The 22608-nt window shown below is 42.8% G+C and overlaps 1 protein-coding gene across 4 annotated transcripts in view; it reads left to right on the plus strand.

The window, feature by feature from the left end:
* The first annotated feature begins 2163 nt into the window (after nt 1-2163).
* The window catches only part of LOC107402454 (E3 ubiquitin-protein ligase ZNRF2), a 77758-nt gene continuing 57313 nt past the window's right edge, over nt 2164-22608 (plus strand). The window contains exon 1 of one of the 4 annotated variants that reach the window (XR_013049866.1): nt 2164-2851. Coding sequence is in view for 2 of the 4 variants with exons in the window: in XM_076566838.1 (XP_076422953.1) it covers nt 2314-2851 (538 nt within the window). In the remaining 2 variants the exon portion in view is untranslated. The remainder of the gene's footprint in view (nt 2852-22608) is intronic. The other 3 variants (XR_013049867.1, XM_076566838.1, XM_076566839.1) reach the window with 3 other exon arrangements.

The raw sequence follows: 22608 nt of genomic DNA on the forward strand, positions 1-22608 counted from the left end.
ACACATCTGAAGTGAAGTTACAGCTGCTTGGCGAAAAAGCTCAGTCCTCATGAGGATTGCTATTTGGAGAGAGATGAGAAGGCTGAAGAGAGGGAGAAGAGCATCAAGGAAAGGACAGAGAAGAGTCCCTCCACCCCGGTGAAGTCCAAGAGTAACAATGTAAGTGTGTGAGCGACTTTCAAGAATCATTTTCGGGCCAGTGAGGTGACTCAAGCAAGTCAAGGCACTAAACCCCCGGAACCCACACTGCAGAAGGAGAACTCCTGAGGGTTGTCCTCTGTCACACAAGTATGTCACGCAAATCTCATAGCACGAGTGCTTCCACATACATTTGTATACACAAATAAAATGTAAAAAAAAATTTTTTTTTTTTAAAAGAATTATTTGCCGGGCTGTGGTGGCACACTCCTTTAATCCCAGCACTTGGGAGGCAGAACCAGGCGGATCTCTGTGAGTTTGAGGCTAGCCTGGTCTACAGAGCGAGACCCAGGACAGGCACTAAAACTACAAAGAGAAACCTTGTCTCAAAATAACCAAAAAAAAAAAAAAATCATTTTAGCATGATTGGAAAATATGAATATACTCATTCACTGAAAAGCTACTGTATTGACATAGACTGTTGAGTGTCTAATGAAAAGTTTAATGCCATGATCAGAGCTATGAAGGGATTATTATATAGCATTGTCTTCTGTCCTGGGAATGGAGTGGCTGGTGATATGTGCAGGGAAAAGACATTTAACCAAATGATGATGTAACATAGGATATTTTATATAAAAGCTCAGAGTAGCTATATATGTATATTAGGTGCAATGCATGTATTCTTTTCCTCCTCCCTCCCTCCTCCCTCTCCTCATTATTATTGAGATTGGTTTTTGCTGTTTCTCAGCCCCTCCCCTCGCCCCCCAGACAGGGTTTCTCTGTGGTGTTTTGCTTCCTGTCATGGATCTTGCTTTGTAGATCAGGCTGGCCTTGAACTCACAGAGATCCACCTGGCTCTGCCTCCCGAGTGCTGGGATTAAAGGCGTGCGCTACTACCGCCGCCCGGCTCCCTCCTTCTCTTATCTTTTGAAAGAATGACTAAAATCACTACATAAATGACTCACTGAAAATACAAAAGGGGAGGGAACGTGACAACGCATTCATTTTTGCTGTTTGCACAAACTCACTTGCTGTTTTTCCACGCCGACAATGCTTGGGGCATCCTCCAAAATGCGAGCGCGGGTCGGAACCCGCTGGCCCAAGCACCACACACCGGAAGGCACCAAGGGTTCTGTGAAATTCCATTTAGAGAAACCACAAGATTTTAAAGCCGCTATTGCCCTGGAGATTTAATTCAAACATTATGGGCAAGGAAGCGAAAGTCCAAAAAGGTAAAACAATTTACAGTCTGCATAATTTGGCTCGGGGTTGGGCCTGAAAGCCGAGTTTCAGGGAGAAGATAGTCTCTGCACCTCAGCTTTTGCTGTACCCTTGAAGGTCAGGCTGGATTATCGTTCCAGTTTTGTGTTCTTCCAATTGTGGGCTCCCTGCCCCAGGATAATTCAGATCAAGTTGTTTTCGTTGTCCTTCGCGCCCGCCACCCCCGACCCTCCCCGCCAACCGGTACTGTTCTTTTTGTTTTCCTTTAAATCGTCCTCACGGCTGAGACTGATTTGTTCAGTTGTTTGTTTGTTTAATCAGTGTATACAGCACCAGCGAAGGTCACATCCACCGGCTCCGGTCCCAGGGCACCCCCACCAATGCCCCAGCCAGGAAAAGGTGCACTTGCTCTTCTCCAGCGTCCACGGGCCACGTGCAGGAGGAGGGGCCGCCTTCTGATTGGTTCCCGGAGCTTGGCCTGGAGGGCGGGGCCACCCGTCTGTCCATCACCACATGCTGGGCGGGGCAAGGGCGGGCAAGCCTGGCTGCCGGGCAGAGTCAGGCCGGCGGGACCCAATCTGTGCGCTGCGCCTGAGGTGGGCCGCAGCTCCTCCAGTGCGGGCCGCGCGGCGACGGTTGCTGGGGCGCGCGCCGCCCGTTCCTCTTCCCCGTTGCGAGCGGCTGGCGCGCAGGGAGGCGGCCCCCAGTCCAGCCGGGCGCCTCCCACTCTCCGAGCCGCCGGGGAGCCGGAGGATGGCGGCGGTGGCGGCGGCCGCCCGGGAGGAGGCGGTGCGGAGGCCGCGGAGCGCGGCAGCGAACGGTAGCGGCCCGTCGCGGCGGCCCGGCAGCGACCGCGTCCGCACGGCCACCTGAGCGCCAGCCGCGAGCTGCGTCCAGCCCGCCTCGCTTGCTTGCTCGCTCGTTCGCTCGCTCGCGGCCCGGGGCGGCGCGGACATGGGCGCCAAGCAGAGCGGCCCCGCCGCCAACGGCCGCACCCGCGCCTACTCGGGCTCGGACCTGCCCTCCGGCAGCGGCGGCGGCGGCGGCGGCGGCGGCGGGGCGGACGGCGCTCGGGCGGCCCGGTTCGCGGCCCCGGTGCCCGGCGCGCAGCAGCCCAGCGCCTCGGCCGGTGCGGCGACGGCGGCGGCGGCTGCTGCGGCGGCGGCGGCCTCGGTCCCGACAGCGCCCCGCAGCCGCTCGCTCGGAGGGGCGGTGGGTAGCGCGGCGGGCGGCCGAGCGGCGCAGTCGGCCTTCAGCATCCCTGGTGGCGGCGGCGGCAGCGGCGGCGGCAGTGGCCCGTACGGCTCGCAGGACTCGGTGCACAGCAGCCCGGAGGACGGCGGCGGAGCTAGGGATCGGGACCGGCCAGCGGGCGGGGGCCCTGGCGGGCCGCGCCTGGTGATCGGTTCGCTCCCGGCCCACCTTTCCCCGCACTTGTTTGGAGGTACGGCCCCCTGCCCCGGCAGCAACCCCTCCGCCCCCCTGCCACGAGGTGAATGGAACAAGAATTGTTTTAAAACAAACTGACGAGACAGCCTCGTGGTTGTAGTTTTTAGTACCAGGAAGTTAGGGGTGATCGGTGGTTGGGTTATAGTTCTGCTCGGGAGCTGAAGGGCGAGCGATTTTAAAGGCCCAAAGCCAGAAGGGACTCACGTGGATGTTTGAGTGTTTGAAAAAAGGAAGTTATCTCTCCTTGTATCGACTCCTAACAAAGCTGCAGTCCTTGAGCGTCCGTAAATGGCTCTACATACTTACTGGGTACATGTTATTTGGGTGTATGTGTTAACGGGAAGTGTTCTTTATCCCCCCCAGGAAACTGCTACTTTATATGTGGCTGATGTCAGTACTGTTTGGTTTGAAGCTGATTGTGGAAATGTTGAAAAGCAGTTATTTAAGGAGATAATCTTTACAGTGATCACAACCCGGCCCACAGAGGCAGTAATTGGTCAGGGTCTTTCGAAAAGCCGTGCTGACTAGAGTTAAGGAAAAATTTAGAGGTCAGGTCCGTTGTTTGAAACAGGAGAAAGGGTGCACTTTGTGAAAATGTGCACTCAGACCGCATATTCCCACCTCCTTGCGTTATATGCCTGGCATTATACATTCATATTTGTGCACAGACTGATGTAAAATTCGACCCTTCTGTTTTAAAGACCCTATTCATGTGTTCATAAATGTAGAAATTCGGTTAAGTGGAGTGTTCACTGATCTGTGTTCTAAAGCAGTCAGACTCCAGTGTTAGTTCAAAAATGTCAGGTGTAGTTTCCACCATCTTAATGATATTTTGCACGTTTGGTATGAAAGCACTTAGCTTTCAGCTACCTTCATTGTTTTTTAAAGTATTTTTTGTTTGCGAGGTTCTGGGACTCTAACCTAAGTAAGTTACTGAGCTTGTTAGGCAAGCTCTTTACCACTGAGCTGAACACCTATCCCTCCACTTAAATAGCTTGCTTGCTTTATAGTAAGTTTTGCAACGCCAATAATTATAGCAGTGTTTCCTAGAATTGGGGCACCTTTAAGTCTTGTTTTTGGAGAAAAGAACTGATCATGTCCATACTGTGATTTGAGACATTGTAGTTTCTTGAAAATTGGAGAGTAATGCTACATTTTAAGAATATGTATCTTTTTAAAATGAAGTTGTCATTAAGCAGTTACGATCGTCAAAAGTATAAACAAGAAAAGGGAATAGGAAAAGTCTTTAAGTGAATAGTTAATATCCTCACTACCACTTTGATTCAGTTTTTCTCTGGGCTGGTGATTTCTCTTTGACAAGAGTCAGTATGTATGTCTTTATTTTGTTAAAGTAACTATTCAGAGCAGGGCAGATAGTTGGCCTACCTGCTATTAATTCCTAATAAATTGGCAAGACCTATTTGCCAAGAGTTGGAATGCAAGCTTTTTGTTTGTTTGTCTGTTTGTTTTTGTTTTTTTTTTTGAGACAGGGTTTCTCTGTATAGTTTTGGTGCCTGTCCTGGATCTCACTCGGTAGACCAGACTGGCCTTGAACTCACAGATTCACCTGGCTCTGCCGCCTCAGTGCTGGGATTAAAGGCGTGTGCCACCACCGCCCACCACCGGCCGGCAGTTTGTTTACTTTTTTAAACTTAATTCTTAGATTTGTGTATGTAGTTCTTTAGTAGTCCTGTGGAGTAGGAAGACGGGTTTGGTAGCAAGACAGTGACATTGAGGAACCTAGGGCAACTTTTCTCATCCAGCTCTGGTGAGGCTGAGTGCTAGGCAGTCCTAAGTCTTCAGTTGTGTGGAATGGCTTTACCTTTTTTTCTGCAGTTCATTCTGAACCATTAGAATATGAATCGTTCTTGGGAAATTTGAGAAAAATAGTCACTCATTTTTCTGTGTTCCTGATTCTTGTGAGAAACTTCAGTTGATAAAGACCTAAAGAAGACCAGAAATGGCCTGTGCTTATGTGAAAAATTCGGTGACCTTAAAATCCTTGTTGAGAGAAAAATAGTGAAGTCCGCCCGTCCTTAGTAGCTTTCCAAGTGAGACTCGTACCTGTATGTCCGTGAATGGGGTCATGAGAAAAACTTAAAGAAGCACGTTTCTAATTAAACTGAGATGGAGGGTGTAGCATGAAAATTAAAGGGTCTTAATAATAAAAACAAACCTGGAGCCAGGTGTTGGGGTGACCGCTGGAAGATCAGAGAAGCAGAACAAGCTACAGCTTCCTCACCTCACCAGTTCCTCAACTGATTCTGTTTCCTCAGACTGGAAGCCTCTGAGTCCTTATCCAAATGGATCTTAGCTGAACTGCTGCTCAAAACCTAAAAGCTTAACCAGTTAGTTCCTGGTCCTCATGCCTTTCTGCCATCACTTCCTGGGATTAAAGGCTCTTGTTACCATGCCTGGCTGTTTCCAGTGTGGCCTTGAACTCACAGAGATCTGGATGGATCTCTGCCTCCAGAAGGCTAGGATTAAAGGTGTGTGTGCCACCATTTTCTGGCCTCTGTATCTAGTGGCTGTTCTGTTCTCTGACCCCAGATAAGTTTATTAGGGTGCACAATATTTTGGGGGACACAATATCACCACAGGAGGGAGCAAGATGTGGAGTCTTAAATAATTAGACTTGATTCTTTAAATTGACTTCATTTTTATTATGTCTTATACCACTGTGTTTATTCAGTTACAGTTAAAGATTGGGCCTTTGCAGTGTTTGTTGAGTTTTGAATTGTTAGGGCATACATAACGGACTCCATCTGGAAATGGAGAAAAAGAGCATTTCTAAATTAATGGGAAGTACTTGTAACTATATATAAAACATTGATGTTTGTATTGTTTCCTAAGCAGAAAATATAGTTCTAAAAATAATAACATTCCTTTGTAGACTCTCAGTGTTATGTATTGGAAGAGAAAACCTAAACTATTAGTCTTTAAATTGCTTTACTCTTAGGAGTGTGGCAAGTAGATTTGTAAGCTGCTCAATCGCAATGAGTTACCAAATTGAATGAGGTTTTCTGTGATGACTTTTGAGTATTGCTTTCTTTGGGATGTATATTTTGGCTGCACAGTTCAGTTTTTCAAGACAGCATTTCTCTGTGTAGCTCTGGCTGTCCTGGAACTTACTATGTAGACCAAGCTGGGCTGCATACATTCTTAATTCTCTCTAGAGAATTAAATAACTAGAAGGGAGGTGTATAACCCAGATATTTCGGCTTGTAGGCATTGAGTTCTCCTGGAGATCAGGATATGGTTAGACTCTATGAAGATCTTAGAGGAAGTAGGCCTTGCTTGTTTTTCTTTACTCTTTGTGGTGAGTCGACTGTGTGTGTGTGTGTGTGTAGTGAACAGAAGTCATCTTTTGATTGCTGGTAATATTCTGGTACCATTTGCTTTAAAACTGCTCTTTAAGGGCATCATCTAATATTTGAAAGCCTTGGTATCTTAAGGAGAATTTGTTTGACTTTATTTTATGCCTGTATTTTTCCCATTAAGTCGCTGATGTTCATAAAAACTGTCAATAGGAATGGGAAACTAGGCTTCACTGATGCAGCCATCAAAGCAGGTGAATTAGACTCTTTAAATACCCAAATGAGTGAAGATTCATCTGGAGAAATCCTATGGACTTCAGTCATGGATCTGTGTATCTGGCAGTGGGATTGTGAAGCGAATTCACTTAAGGCATTGAACCACAGTTCTATTCTGTTTTGGCTGCTTAATTGTCTTGTGCTTGTTTGGGTGTGGCTTGCCTGTGATTATTTCAGCAGCCTGTAATTCAGGTGTCTCCTGTTACTTACAGTGAAAAAGCCTGGGCCATCATTTAAAATTGAGTGTGTTAAATAAGATTTGTATTTCTAGGGAGATTTATTTAAATTAATTTTCAGCACAGATGTGAGGTTTTATGGAGTTGTTCTCAGTGATTACTTACAATAGGTGTCAATGTTTGAATTTGGGAAACTAGTTAATCTGCTCTCCATTCTTGGATTTTCTTTTATACAGTTGATAGTTTTCTTAGGGAGGGGCGGAAGAGATGCTGCTGTGTAGGGGAAGCCATACTTCTAACTGCCATTCCTGCCATCCTGCCAAGGGACGTGGACGGTTAATGTTTCTCACTGGTAGCATCATCTATCTTTAAAGATCACAGGCGATGCCTTGTGTGGCTTACTGAAATGTGGCCTGTCCTGGACGGTCCTGCTTTGGGAACTGTTGGGAAGTAACCTCGAGGCTGGAGGAGGAGGGGGCTGAGTTGCACAGGCCGGCCCTTGGAGAGCTGCATGACTTGGCTGGTGGAAGAGCTCTGTCGGTTGTGGGCTCGCACCAGCAAGCCTGCCGACTCCCTTCTGCTTGGTTGCTTTGCCTATTGACCAGTAAGTAGGTTCTTATTGCTGGCTGTCCACCTGCCTCTTACTCATCTGATGCCTAATTATATGGAGAATTGACTTAATGTTCTACTTATCAGATTCACTGTCTATACATATAATTCATGATATTGGCAAATGGGCAAAGAGAAAAGTGCAAGAACTGTTGTATGTAATATAGTACTTTCTAAGATTACTTTATATAAATATTCCTAAACATTTTTAAGTGCCAGTTTAAATTTTTGTAGGTTCTGAACTGTTTGACATTAATGTGTTTAGAAATTGGAGAAACCATGGTTACTTTGTGTGAACAAAAGGTTCAGAAAAAACTTGTGTGTTGTAGGAGTATTTGGGTTTTTTTTGTTTGTTTGTTTTTGTTTTTTTTTTTCCCGAGATGAGGTATCTCTGTGTAATTTTGGTGCCTGTACTGGCTCTTGGTCTGTAGACCAGGCTGGCCTCCAACTCACAGAGATCTGCCTGGCTCTGCCTCCCGAGTGCTGGGGTTAAAGGCGTGCACCACTGCTGCCTGGCTGGAGTATTTGTTTTCTATGCTACTCACTAGCAGCATATTACCAATATAGCTGTTTGATGCAGTACACATTTGTCAGCTTCTGTGGTTCAAGAGTGGGGGCACTGCGACCAATGCTTGCTCTCACCTGAGGAGGATCTGCATCCAAACTCCCTCAGGTGGACTGGCATAATTCATCTCCTTGTGGTGGTTAGGCTCACAGCACTTTATTCCCCTCCCCGCCTCCTAATTCTTAGTGTGGAGTCATTTCACTGAATAAATGGGTTTTGTTGTGTGACATTCCCCCCCCTTTTGTGTGTGTGTGTGTGTGTGTGTGTGTGTGTGTGTGTGTGTGTGTGTGAGTGATAGGATTTCTCTGTGTAGCCTTGGCTGTCCTGGAACTTGCTCTATAGATCAGGCTGGCCTCAAACTCGGAAAGATCCACCTGCCTCTGCCTCCCAAGTGCATGTGACATTTTCATACATTTATATTGTGTATTTTGGTCATATCCACACCACCAATAACCCCTTTTGTTCCTATCTCCTTCCTCTTCCCAACTAGTTCTCCTTTTAGTTTCATCTTTTTTTTTTTTTTTGACTTTTTTTTTAAAATTTTATTTTACAATACCATTCAGTTCTACATATCAGCCATGGGTTCCCCTATTCTTTCCCCCTCCCAACCCCTCCCCTTACCCCTCAGCCTACCCCCCATTCCCACCTCCTCCAGGGCAAATCCTCCTTCATTCTCTTTTTAAACCTAGGTTTCAAAAACATAAAGTATTTGTGTTTGAGTGTGGCTTATTTCACTTAATACTCTCCATTTCTGTCCATCTTTCTGCAAATGTCATTTTAAAAGATTGTATTTTATGGGAGTGTTTTGATGGCACATATGTTTATGTAGATAGATGTACCATGCCTGTGCCTGCTGCACAAGGCATTGAAGAGGATGACAGAGCCCCTGAAACTCAGTTGTGAGCCAGATGTTGTGAGCTACTGTGTGGATGTTGGCAATGGAGCCCCCTCTGCAAGAGGGACAAGTGCTCTTAACCACTGAGCCATCTCTCCAGCTCCCTAATTTCATTCTTTATGGTGAATAGAACTCCACTGTTAGTGAATATACCCTATTTTATTCATTTATTGAAGGAGACCGAGGCCAGTTCTATACCTTAGTAATATGAACAGTATCACTATGAACATGAATGTTCAGATATCTCTGTAATGTACTGACTTAGATTTTTCTAGCCGGGCGGTGGTGGCGCAGGCCTTTAATCCCAGCACTTGGGAAGCAGAGGCAGGCAGATCTCTGTGAGTTCGAGGCCAGCCTGGGCTACCAAGTGAGTTCCAGGAAAGGCACCAAAACTACACAGAGAAACCTTGTCTTGAAAAACCAAAAAAAAAAAAAAAAAAAAAAAAAGATTTTTCTGGTATATTCCCAAGAGTAGTGTTGCTGGCTCGTATGGTAGTTCTATTTTTAGTTTTCTGAAGAGCTGTCCTACAGATTTCCATAGTGGCTTGTTAGCTTTCGTGCCTGCAGAGATCACATCCATTCCATCTTAGGTTCACTTATTGCCCTTACCACTTTTCATTGGTTAGATGCATATAGGCCTGGTCCACACTCGATGAGAGGGAGAGGTTTAAACACCAGAAAGTGGGAATCAAAAGTGACCACCCTAAAATCAGTTTTCCACATTGAGATAGGATTAGGTTGATCAGGTTAACATAGAACTTCTAATTTAAATAAACCTGTCTTTTTATTTACTTTCTAAAAGTTGTGGTGATTTATGCGGCAAGTGCAATAGTGGCCTTGACTTTCAGTCCCTTTAAGAGGCTGTCAAGGGTACAAACATGAGGCTGCCCTTGCATAGTTCTTCGTGGAAACTGAGAAGACTGTCTGGTGACCGTTGTGATACCATGTAACAAGTTCCATAATAGGACATTAAGCAAAATGCTTAGTTAAATATGTGTTGTGGTTGCATGGGGTGTGGGGAGAATACTTAAAAGGAAATAACATATGAACTGTTTTTGAAGGATATAGACTTTTTGGTAGGGAAGGCACTATAGACTATGTAAAAGCCTACAGAAGCTTGAAGTTTGGTAGAGTGTGTCTGGATTGTGGAGTTGGAGGAATGAATAGTGAGCATAGTAAACTGAAAGAGTAGAGCATTGGGCTGGTTGTTGAAGTCTGGTAGGAGAGAGGTTGTCGGGTAGAGGCTTGTCTATGGCTTCTCTTTCAAATAGGGCTTTAGAAATGTCCTGGTGACATTCCAGCCAAAATTAAGAAGAGCAAGCCCTGAGACTGGGACAGAACACAGTCAAGTCCAGGAACAGAAGCTAGTGTGGCTGTTCCATGGGTCCTGGTAACCCAGGTAGTTGGAGTCCAGAAGGCTGTAGAAGATGAGAACACATGTGGGTTGGGTGAGCACGAGAGTGGAATACTTTGTGACATTGTCCGAGATTCTTGGCTTTGCTCTCAAGAGTGGTGCAGAGGTTTAGAATGAATGGTTTTGAGCAGAGAACTGAGGGAACCTGGTGGGGTTTAAAAGACTGTGGCCTCTCTGTGGGAGTAGACAACAATCCAAGTTAAAGATGACTGTAGACTAGGTGTAGCATCATAGGTAGTAAGAGGTGGCATGCTTCTGATATTTTTGAAAGTAGAGCTAAGGTGATGAGAAAGAGTTTAACAGTTGAGTACTTAAGTTTGTAGCTTGTGCTATTATACAGCACATATTATTATTAACATCCTGCCAAACCAAATTTTACATTGCTCCTGTTCTTGGAAATTTATTAGAGACATGGTAATATTAGAACCCAAGGTCTGCATTTATTTGATCAAGGTGTATATAAATACAGAATAGTAAACACATCTTGTATGTTTTTCAAAACAGTAAAACTACGAAATATATACTCACTCTGTAGCTAGCCCAGGCTGGTCTCAAACTCACAGAGATCTGCCTGCTTCTACCTCCCAAGTGCTGGGATTAAAGATGTGCGCCACCAGCACCTGGCTGAAGCTAAGTATAATAATAATTGAAGTTCCAACTGTAATCAATCTTTACTGTAACTTGAATAAGCCTGATTATAATTAGCCTGAACAGTTCATTAATTTATCCTATTTGCATACATGTAAGTGGAGTGGGGACATAAATACAATATATGTGTATATATAATGTATGTACACATATTGCCTTATTACATGTGGTTTATGTCTGTTCTTGGTTTGAACAATACATTTTGTTTTTATTGATTTTCGTTTCATTCTCTATTGTTTATTGCTTTCTTTCTCATTTTAGAGTTAAATGTTTTTGTAGCTGCTTTATTTTTCATGTATTTTCTAATGCTCAGGACATAATTAGGCTTTACTTACCTCTCAGTACATCTAATCCTCCCCATAGCGTTTGAATGCTTCCTTGTTTCTTCGTCACACACTCATTGTTTTAAAAAAATCTTGAGGAATAATTTTGTTAGTGACATAGTTTGGTTCTTTGCATCTAGGAGCTATTGAAAGTGCGGCTTTAACATTTGCAGGTGGCAGATTTATCATTGTTTTGCTACCTTTTTTTTTTTTGAAATAGGGTTTCTCTGCGTAGTTTTGGAGTTTTTCCTGGAACTCATGCTGTAGCCCAGGCTGGCCTCAAACTCACAGATCTGCCCGCCTCCCGAGTGCTGGGATTAAAGGTGTGGGCCACCACTGCCCGGCTTGTTTTGCTACCTTTTTGTTCACAGAAGTAACACTATAAAGTGTTACCTGGAAGTAGGTTGCATTGTGGTCAGAAACTCTTAAGAACCTGTAAACGATAGAAACATAGCTCAAGATAGCAAGAACTAGAAGAAAGTCAATCTGTTCAGGGTCGGTCACAGTCCACCTTCTTATCTAACCTCTTGTGCCACAACTCTGTGTGGGGGGGTGGGGGTGGGGGTGGGTGGCATGTGTCTGCAGTGTGTGGAGGCCAGAGTTGTTGTTGGGTGACTCTGTCACTGCTTTTCTACCATATCGTGTGGGGGTCTGCCTGCAGAGCAGGGTGGGTGGGTACCATTTGTGGATGTGAGTATGCATGCATGTGCAAGCCAGAGGCTGACACTGGGTGTCTTTCTCTGTGAACATGGAGCTTTGTGTCTGTACTCTAGTAACTGTCCAGCACCCCGGAATCTGCCTGTCTCCCCTGTAAGCACTGCAGTGACAAAAGCACATCTTACTGGTCTGTGTGCTGGAGATCTGAACTCACGCCATCTTCCTAGCTTATTTTTAGAGGCTGTTTCTTACTGGACCTGGAGCTCACCAGTTGGCCAAACTGGATGCCCAAACTCCAGGGATGCTGGGGATCCAGACTCAAGTCTTCCATGTTTGTGCAACAGCCATTGTATTAACTAACCTATCTCTCTAGTCTCTACTAGTTATATGTTCTTAATTTCTTCAAACTATTGAATTAGGCTTCATAGTAAACTCACTGTGCCAGGCTTGTGGTAAAAACTTTGTAAATATTGATTCCTAAAATGTACATGAAGGTCATATTATTATATTTTTAAACAAGATTATTGGTCACCAAAACTATTGTCATTTAAATCTATGAAAATGTATTGCTCTAGAAAAAAGCAGTATGTCACTGATGTAAATATATGTTCTCTTGACTTTGAACAATGAAAGTAGATTCTGTTGTAGATACTGTCTACAAATGAGACAGACATAGAGTTGCCTGAGAAGGAAAGGGAAGTACACTGTGCTTACAGCTTGGTTTGTTGTATGACCATTTGATTTTGTGATAGACTATTCTTAGGCTATCTTGATGTGTTTTTGAGATGGTCACAGTGACTGGTAAGGAGGTAAGGAGCCATTCTTTGAAGTGTGATTCTGTAGGACAGAGCCTGAAGAGTTGGCTCGCACTGTGCATATGCTCCCCCATCGAGTACATCTGCCCAGCTGTGTGAGGTAGTGCACCTCAGGCAGCTGGCACAGCCTGGCATTCAGTAAAGCAGCTCAGTTGTGTGCTGGCGCTCTGCTGTGAGCAGCCTAGATCTGGGAAGTCTTGATTTGCAGTTCTTGCAATTATCTTAGGACAAAATGATATTCTCTGGCAGGATATGATGGTGCATGCCTTTGATCCCAGCACTCAAGAGACAGAGGCAGGTGGCTCTCTGAGTTCGAGGCCACCTGGTCTATATAGTAAGTTCCAGGACAGCCAGGGCTACACAGTGAGACCCTGTCTCAAAAAGGGGAACTCCCCACCCCTGTGGTTATCCTGAAGGCTAGTTCTTTAATTGCTCTCTGCACACTCATTTCTGTCTCAGTGCACAGCAATTTCCAGAGGCTTCTGTCTAGTTTCTTAAAACACACTCAAAAGCTTAAATCAAGATGTGATGGGCCCCTTTCTTTTAAAAATGCTGAGGCAATGCCATGGTTTTATTATAATAATTTGTGTATTAGGAAAGTGATTTCATAAGAATGGTCTCTTGACTTGGAAATAGGAATGGCAGATTCTTTTGTTCACTTGTTTGGGGGCAAGACTCGGGAGAGCACTGTTAGCAGTAGCAGCATTTTAGATATTATTTATTATGTAGTTCAGCTGTTCAGCTCATAAAACCTAACAACTTTGTCTCAGGAATCAGAGCCTGCTTAGGATGGCTTCTTTTCTTTTTCCACACAACTTCCTATTTCTCCCTTGTGTTTTAAAAGGTTTATTTAGTTTTGTTTTTAAGTTTGTTCAATTCTGTTTTGTTTGTTTGTTTGTTTGTTTGTTTGTTTGAGACAGGGTTTCTCTGTGTAGCTTTGGAGCCTTTCACTCTGTAACCCAGGCTGGCCTCTAACTCAGAGATCTGCCTGCCTCTGAGTGCTGGGATTAAAGGCATGCACCACCGCCACCCTGCTAATTCTGTAAGCCTTATCTCAGCTTAAACAAGTTAGCCACTGAATTTCATCTTTAAAAATTTCTGTATGTATTTTTATTTTTAGCTTTCTTTTTACTTTTGTTTGTGTTTCCAAACGATCATGTAGTTCAGGGTAGCCTTGAACTGATTAGCTGTGTAGTCCAGGATGGCTGGACTCCTGATCTTCCTGTCTCCACCATCTCTGCAGGGTTACAAGCATGGCTCCCAAACCCAGCTCTCCACATTGCATCTTGTTAAGTCTGTCTGGGTCCTCTGACTCTGCCTGGTATGTTGGTCACACCATATGAGACCTTTACTCATCACTACCCAGGAGATTGTCCCTTTCCTGTTCCATCTCCAGGTTCCTTGGTCGCCTGTCATCATCTTTCTTGATAGTCTCCATTGTTTGGGGTGGAGCATAATTTCCTATGTCCTCCTGAGAAAAAATATGTGTGAAGTAAAACTTTGAGGCCTCTCAGTCTATGAAAAAAAAAAATATATATATATTTGGTTTTTCGAGACAGGGTTTCTCTGTGTAGCTTTGCGCCTTTCCTGGAACTCACTTGGTAGCCCAGGCTGGCCTCGAACTCACAGAGATCCGCCTGGCTCTGCCTCCCGAGTGCTAGGATTAAAGGCGTGCGCCACCACCGCCCAGCTAGCCCATTTTTTAATTGGATTGTTCAGTATTTTGATGTCTAGTTTCTTGAGTTCTTTATATATATACTTTGGAGATCAGTAGTCCTCTGTCAGATGTGGGGTTGGTGAAGGTGAAGACCATTTTTTAAAAGATAGATTTATTTTATGTATATGTTTATTTGTGTCTGGGTAACTGTATATTCAAGTGGGTGCTGAGTGTGTAGGGTATGCAACACCTCAGAGCTGTGATACCTGCTTGTTACATGGGTCCTGGGATCCAGGCTGTGTTCCTCATGATCTGAATAGATGCTCTTAACCATAGAGCTCTCTCCAGCTGTGGGAGACAGATTTTGTATTGTTTTTAAAGTTTTACTATTATGTGTCTGAGTGGTTTGCCTGCGTGTATGAAAGTGCACTGCATGATGCATGCCTGGTGCCTGATAAGGTGTCTCCGTGTTTGGCTACTCTGTTGTCTCTTGTCCAGAAAGGTACTTCCAGACACACAACCTCTAATAGATTTGGGGTGTCCTAGCCCTTCAAAGACAGGGAACACAGCTGGGGCAGCTAACAACTTTTTGCCTAGCCTGGCAAGCAGTGTTGCCCTTTGGCCTGCCCTCTCTCCAGCAAGGCTGAGTCCGGGGTAAATCAGGTTGTGCCTCTGCTTTTCTAATTTGACATGAAAATCATCACTCATTTTATATGCTTTCTAAAGACTGAATACTAATTTTTCATTTGTCATTACATTAATTTTATGTATGTTATTTCTTGGGCTGGTGAGATGGATCACAGATAAGAGCACTTTCTGCCAAGCCTGACAGCCTGAGTGTGGTTCCCAGGGCCCACAAGGTAGAAGGAGAGAACTGTCAGAGCTCACTCTCTGCCCTCCCCTGCTCCAAAGTGTAAGCAAGTCCCCAATTAAATGTTTTCTTTTATGAGTTGCCTTGCTCATGGTGTCTCTTCACAGCAGCGTTTAATTGACAAGAATGTCGTCATAGTGTTTCAAAACCTGCTTTTCTGTTTATTGTGTTTAGGGGATTTTTCTATGAGAGAACATATAAACCCAGCTCTTGTTCTTAGCTAGTTATGTGTTTATATTTCCATGATACAAATGCATTGTGCTCCTTAAGCCTTTCCTATTACTGGGTGTTTAGGAAGGTTCTGGTTTTTGTGGTGTTACAGATCAAATAGGACCTTGCATAAGCTAGTCAAGAGCTCTCCTGCTGAGCTCCCAGCTCTTTCCAATGTTGTAGTTAGTACCACTGAATATGTCTTTCTCCATGCACAAGCTTTTCTAGTTAGATACTATTTGGACAGCAGTAGGTATATTATAGTGTGGTACTGATCACTTAAGATCAAGTTAGACTCAGGAATAAGCTTTCTCAAGAAAGCTACACGCATATGCAAGCCATGCTTCAGGGCTTCTCAGGACATCTGCATGGCTTCCCATCAGACTACAGATTTGGGGAAGAAGGCCACGACTTCTCTGGTTTTTGATTATTTTCCAATACTAACATTGAGTCCAAGGCTTTCTGCATGCTAGGCAAGTGTTATACCACTGGGTTGTAGCCCCAGCTCTTTACTGCTTGTGATAAGATCTTATTAAGTTTCCTAGGCCTCAGACTTGTGATCCTCCAGTTCCAGCTTCTAGGGCAGCTGGGATTGTAGGCCCGTGCGTGACACCACACCAAACCAAACTTCTCAGGTTTGGTAATTCACCACTGGGACTTACTTACAAAGCTCAGGAGAACACTACAGTTACCCTTGCAGCTTTACTATAAAGGTGGAGCCTCCATGGGGCAAGATTGCTCAGCACTAGAAAGCAGTTGGCGTCCCTTCCCCATGGGATCTGACTGGCTCCAGCAGAGCTCATGCTGTGTGTTCATGCACCAGAGAGCTCTTTCTTCTAGGTCTTGTGGCCACACTGCTTATTTCGACTTCATTATGTCAAAGCTCCATCAACTCCCTGGAGCTTGAGGTTGACTCAGCTCCCCATCCTCCAATCATAAGGAGTCCTTTCTAGCTCCCATTCTGAATGTCTCTTCAGCATAGTCAAGTGTGAGCCAGTCACTTGGGAAACTAAAATTTTTTTTGGAAATTTGACAGAATTTTGAGAAAACAAACAAACAAACAAACAAACAAACAAAAAACCCCAGATACGTTCTTTGTTACACAACAGTTACCAAGAAATACAATTTTCTAGTTGAACAGAATGCACATTTTAACTTTCAGTAGATATTAACCCTCCCTCCCCAAAGGCAGACTAATTTATTCTGCGCTGCTAGTACAATTTGTGCTATCTTTGCTCTTAGATGCTTTTCTTCTTTTTAGGTAACTTCTGCTTTTCCTCTGTTTTGCTGATAACTTTTTCACTTGGAATTTTTGGCTATTAGTGAAAATGAGCATTTCCATGTGCTTACTGTTAGCCACGCATATGTTTTTAATTGCTTGTTCATTAGCTTTGCCTATTTTTTGTCTGATATGTTTATTGTTTTGTGGTTCATTGTATAATGTAATACATAGCGGTTTTTGTATATACATATTTCAAATACTTCTCATACCACTGGTTTATAAGGTTTATGAATGAGGTTCACTGTATTGGTCTTTAATGATATAGGGTTATGAATTTAAATTAAATTGACATTTGTAAATCTGTTCCTATAGCTGAAGAAGAAAAAAATCTTTACTTTTTTTCCTTCTTCCCCTTTTTCTTCTTAGACATAGTCTCACTGACTAGCAGCCAGTCTCAGCTGGCCTGGAACTTGATATGTACACCAGGTTGGCTTTGAAGTCACAGAGGTTTGCCTGTATGGCTGTTTTGGGGAGGTTTTGTATTTTACTACAGTTTAGAATGTATATATGAAGCTGGTATGTCTCATTTTTTGGACATTTGTGTTTGAGAGTAAGGAAGAGTTGAACAGCAAGAAGAGACTTTGTAGTAGTGTATGAGAAGTGAAAGCTAATAACTACCGTAATCTGGGTAGTATTTCTATAAATAGCTGTGTAGTATAGTGTATTTTGAATAGAAATATATGTTAGAAGAGGGGATTCTTATCAATAAAAGTGATGCTTCGGGGCTAGAGAGATGGCTCAGAGCGTAAGAGTGAGTGAGTACTCTTCTTGCAGAGGACCTGTGTACAGATCCCAGCACCTACTTTAGGTGGCTTACAACTGCCTGTTAACTCCAGCTTCAAGGGACTCTTATACTTCTGGCACCCACAGGCACCTACCTGTACTCACTTGCACATACCCACACACATAGTTAAGAAAAATATAAAATCTATCTATTTCTAATGGATTTCCTAAAACAAAACAAAAAAAAAAAACTGAAATATTTTGGCATAAAACTGAGAAATATATGTTAGGATGAGCTTCAATAACACTAGCAGAATTTTGTTTCTATAACTCTCAGCTTCATATAGCATTTTAATTTATGGGTATTGTTTTATATCTGCAGATACTTCAGTTATCAAAGTATATGGATATACTCATGCTCCAAGTAACACTTTGCAAAAAGAAAATGATATAATCTCCCATTTTATAAATCAGAAACTAAGGCTCTGCAATATTAATGACTGAATCAATTCAGTGTTGTTTTTTCCATTTCACTGAGTGTTAGTTGCCTATTGATGTTGTAACAAATGGTCATAAATGTAGCAGCTTTAAACCACACACATTTGTGATCTTACACTACTAGTGAGCAGAAGTCTGCAGTAACTCTCTCTGAGTGGGCAGATTGCTGCTGAAGACCTCCAGGGGAATCTTTCCTTGCTTACTCTAGCACTAGAGGCTGCTTGCATTTCTGTGCTCATGGCTTGCTTTCCATTCTTCCCAGATACGTACATCAGGCCAATTCACACTACCAGACTCTTCCACAGTTTAAGGATCTTTGTAATTACATTGGATATGCCCATTTAATATTCTGATGTTTTTGTGTGATTTTTATATTCGAAGATTTAGTAAGTTTCTAAGTGCTAGATGGTAGTAGCAGAAAAATCTATATTTATAGACCTTCATGCTTGTCAAATTTTTCTTGTAAACTTTATTCGAAAACTTTTAAAATGCTTTCTTCCTGAACAATTTCTAATTTTATTGAGTCTGCTGAGTTCTGTAGGAAGTAAGAAGCTGGAGTTTTCATTTTTCAAGGGAAGATTCCTGTGCATACAAAGATCCTAAGTGTAGGATTTGAAGATTTTGACTGATACATACACTATATATATCATGATCACATCATTAACATGGGGTGTCCTTCTGAGAGGCCAGTTAATACTTCTGTTTCTGTTACCATAAACAGAACTTCATATAAATAAATGAAGTCATACTACATGTCCTCACTGACTGGCTAATGTGATGTAGGGACAGTTAAAATTGAGTCTTTGGAAAGGACCATGACTTTCCCTGTGTGCTGTAAGAGTGTTCTGTGATCTGCAGACACAGGTGAGAATACCCAGGGTGTTTAACTGAAGTGTGTGCACATCTCTAGTGAGAGAACAATCAAAATTTCATATTTAACCCATTCCCATTTCATCCATTCTTCAATTTCCAGTTAGTGGCTAAATTTTAGGTTTTTATTCCATTTTCAGATAATTCACTACAGCAGTGGGATGTAGTGGTTGGGGAGCTTTAGTTTTCAAAGTGTATGAGAAGTTCCACTTGTTCAAGGAATACAGAGGCAACAGAGAGAGCAAAGATTTGCGTGGTAGACATTTATGGTTTTAGTTTGATCTGAAGTTTTTTAAAAATCAGGTATAGGCAATGGCAGGGGTTTTTGTCTTTTGGGTCTTTTGGGGGGGTAGTCTTTTTGTGTGTTTGTATAGAAGCCAATGAAATATAAATGAATCAAATATACTGTTTTGATTCGGGGCAGAGAGGATGCTTTGGAAAGGCTAGCAAAGGTCTCTGCTAAAGGGAATCTGAGACATGGTCATTTTCTTACACTTTGTTTTGAGACAGGGTCTTGCTATGTAACTCTGCCTGGCCTACAACTCACTATGTAGACCAAGCCATCCTCAAACTTGGAGCAGTCCTGCTTCTGTCTGCCTCCTAAATGGGCCACCCATGCTACTTGTATCCACTTTTGACATACTACCTTTTAAATATAAGGAGACATCATTCTAATCGAAGTCAGAACTTCATTTCTCAGTTTTGGAAGTTTCTGTGTCCTAGCTGGCCTATTTTTAAATGTCCATGTTTTGGTTGTTTTAATGACCCAGTGCAGGGAAAATCCCACTGGTGCAGTTAGTTCCACAAAGCTGGTGGGATGCAGTGTGTGCCTAGGAGAAAAGTGCTCCTATGGGTAGTGTGCCAGAGGACCCTTGTGCAGAGTGGCCTCTGCTACATGTCAGGAGAGGGAGGGAGTTTCACCTCCTTTTCCCTTTGAGAGCAAAGCTAGTTCTGTAGCCTTGTGTGTGAGGAAAGCAGTTTTCCTTGCTGAGAGTTGGAAGCTCTTGAGCAGTGCTTCTCAACCTACGGGTTATGACTGACCCCTTTGGGAGTCAAACTACCCTTTACAGGGGTCGCATATCAGACATTTGCATTATGATTCATAACAGTAGCAAAATTACAGTAATGAAGTAGCAACAAAAATAATGTTATGGTTGAGAGTCACCACAACATGAGGAACTGTATTAAAGGGTGGCAGCATTAGGAAGGTTGAGAACCACTGGTCTAAAGAAATTGAGAAAACTGACAGGTCCTGCACTGGAGGTTGAGATCTGCTAGTTGTCCACTCTGTTCTCTTGCTGTAGCTATGTGTCTACACACCCAATGTCTTAGACTTCCTTTTAAATTATGTGTAAGGAGGAGAAGAAAACGTGAGACGGTTATAAGCAAAACATTACAAGACTTAGCTAATCTTTGTGTTTTAGTTCACTTCAATTTGAGCATGGAGGAAATGGGTAAGTTCTAATTACCATGCGTAATCTGTATCACATTTTTATTGCTGTGTGTAAAGCAATAAAAAATACTTCAGTGCCTACTGCAATAAGGTAGGTAGGCTTTTGGCACTGGAATATAAAGTTGAAGAAAGATTGTTGTCCTTAGGAAATATATGCTTGCTAGGTAAAAAAAACCTTGGAAAGAAATTGTTCCAGTATAAAAAAGTACTGTGTTTTTTGTTTATTTCAACAACTTTATTTCTGTGTGTGTGTGTGTGTGTGTGTGTGTGTGTGTGTGTGTGTGTGTGTGTGAATGAGTGAAGAGAAAAAATAAGAAGGTAATACTGATTTACTGCTAATGCTTTTAGAACTGTTTATACTCAGGTCTTTTGTACTGATTCCATCTGTGTGCTCTGAACACAATTGGGATGGCACCATTGAAAACTTAGTTTGTAGAAGACTGGCCTCCTAATTTTTTCTGGAAAAATGAATTCTGTAGCCACACAAATCTATAACTTACTGAAGTTCTAGTTAACTTATTTTAAGTCACTATTTCCCCAATTAATTCTACAGTTACTTTTACATTTTATTTATTTACTCTATTCTGTGACTCTCAAACTTTCATGATGGTGGAGAATCAGGGCTGGACCCCATTCCTACCCAGTTCTGTTTGAGTAGATTTGGGGTGGACTGGGAATTTGCATTTCTGACAAGTTTGCCTTTACCTCATGCTCCCTTGAGATAATTAGTTCCTAGAACTTTGATAGGCCATCATCTTAACTATTTCCCTGCTGAAAGAAGGTACCTATGGTGATGTGAAAAAGAATGGCTCCCTGTAAGCGCATATATTTGAACAATTGGTCCCCAGTTGGTGGAACTGTTTGGGAAGGATTAGGAGGTGTGGTCATGTTGGAGGAAGTGTGTCACTGGGGGTGGGCTTTGAGGTTCAAAAGCCCACACCATTCCCAGGGTGCTCTCTATGCTTCCTGGTTGTTACTTGTCAGCTTCTGCTCCAGTACCATACCTGTCTACTGCCATGGCCCCCATCATGATGGTCATGGACTCCAATTCTCTGGAATTGTGAGCCCCCAAATAAAATGCTTTCTTTTATAACTTGCCTTGGTCAAGGTGTTTTGCTACAAGCAATAGAAAAGTAACTAAGACAGTATCTTGAAATTTGGAAAGCTAGCTGTGGCCATGCACACCTGTAATCACAGAGTTAAGAGAACCTGAGGCAGGAGGATTAAGTTCAAAGCCAACCTGGGTTGCATGCATTTCAAGACTCTGCTTCATAAACACAAAAAAGTAGGAAATATTTGTTTTCTTCTTTTTTTAATGTAGAGGGCCTAGGGCAAGTGGTTTTAATTAACATAATTACCCTAGGTAACATTATTTTCCTTTTTGACTAAGTCTTTCCTAGCCCTGTAACCTTCAGTTTAGCTCCTCTGTCCGTAGAAGTGATGAAACCTATTTGGAAAAGATTGTAGTTAAGGTTAAATAATGTATTTACCACAGTATAGGATACATTACATGCCAGTTACAACTTTAATGAGTAAATGGTAAATAAGGGGTTAGATGGCATTCTTTTAGTTAGAAACTTCATAGAAACGTGGAATCTCAGGCCATACTCCAGACTTACTGCTGCAAGTCTGCACTTGGAGAATGTCCAGGAGATTTGTGTGTACATTGCCTCATGAAGAGCATCAGTGTAGCTGCCATGTTGGGGAAAAAGCAACTCCCGGTTAGTTCCCGGTTGGTTCAGTCTGTGACTCGCTTTGATCTGTTTTATAAGCTGGCTGGTTTCCCATGTCTATATTGATGTTATCAATTAGAACATGTACTGTTTATTCTAGAGCCCATAGTACTTTGATAGTGTCTTTCTTAGTGTTCCCTAACTATAGAACAGTACATGCTATTGTAAGTCTTGAAATAATACATAAAGACGAAACATACTTGAAAGTGTATTATCTAAGATAAATTACCACTAAAACCAACAACTCTGGTATATTATTAATCCTGAAATTCTCCAGAAAAATACAGTTCCACCATTTTGGCTGAATTTAAGCAAGCTATTAATAAAATTTCAAGTATTGGCCAAGATGGAATTTGGTCAGGACCACCATCTGGAAGCTTTCACATGTTAGCGGGGCTTATATGGACAAAATACATAGTCCACTGTACTTTCCCATGCGGCTTTGTTGTTATTTTCCAAGAACTACAGCTCCCAGAATCCCGGGAAGTTACTCGGTCCTTGTGTAAGTGGGGTTACAGGTTAACTTAGGGTCTAACAGTATCTCTTTATTCATCCTCTTTCTCGCTGTCTCTCTCTTTCTTGCTCTCTTTTGCTTCTTCCTTTATCCCTCACATCCTCATATGCCAGATTCTTGCTCGATTCATTGTGCAGTATGCACATGGATTTAATAATTACAAATACACAGAGAGATTTTGTGGTCATTGTTTTACAGAAATGGGATTATGTTATAGACCCTCATCAACATCTTACTTGTCTCACTTTATCTATTTCCAAGTTCATTTAAAGCCTTTTGCTTACTTTATGTGTA

The sequence above is a fragment of the Peromyscus maniculatus genome, chromosome 3, assembly GCF_049852395.1.
Source record: "Peromyscus maniculatus bairdii isolate BWxNUB_F1_BW_parent chromosome 3, HU_Pman_BW_mat_3.1, whole genome shotgun sequence".
Lineage (NCBI taxonomy): Eukaryota > Metazoa > Chordata > Mammalia > Rodentia > Cricetidae > Peromyscus > Peromyscus maniculatus.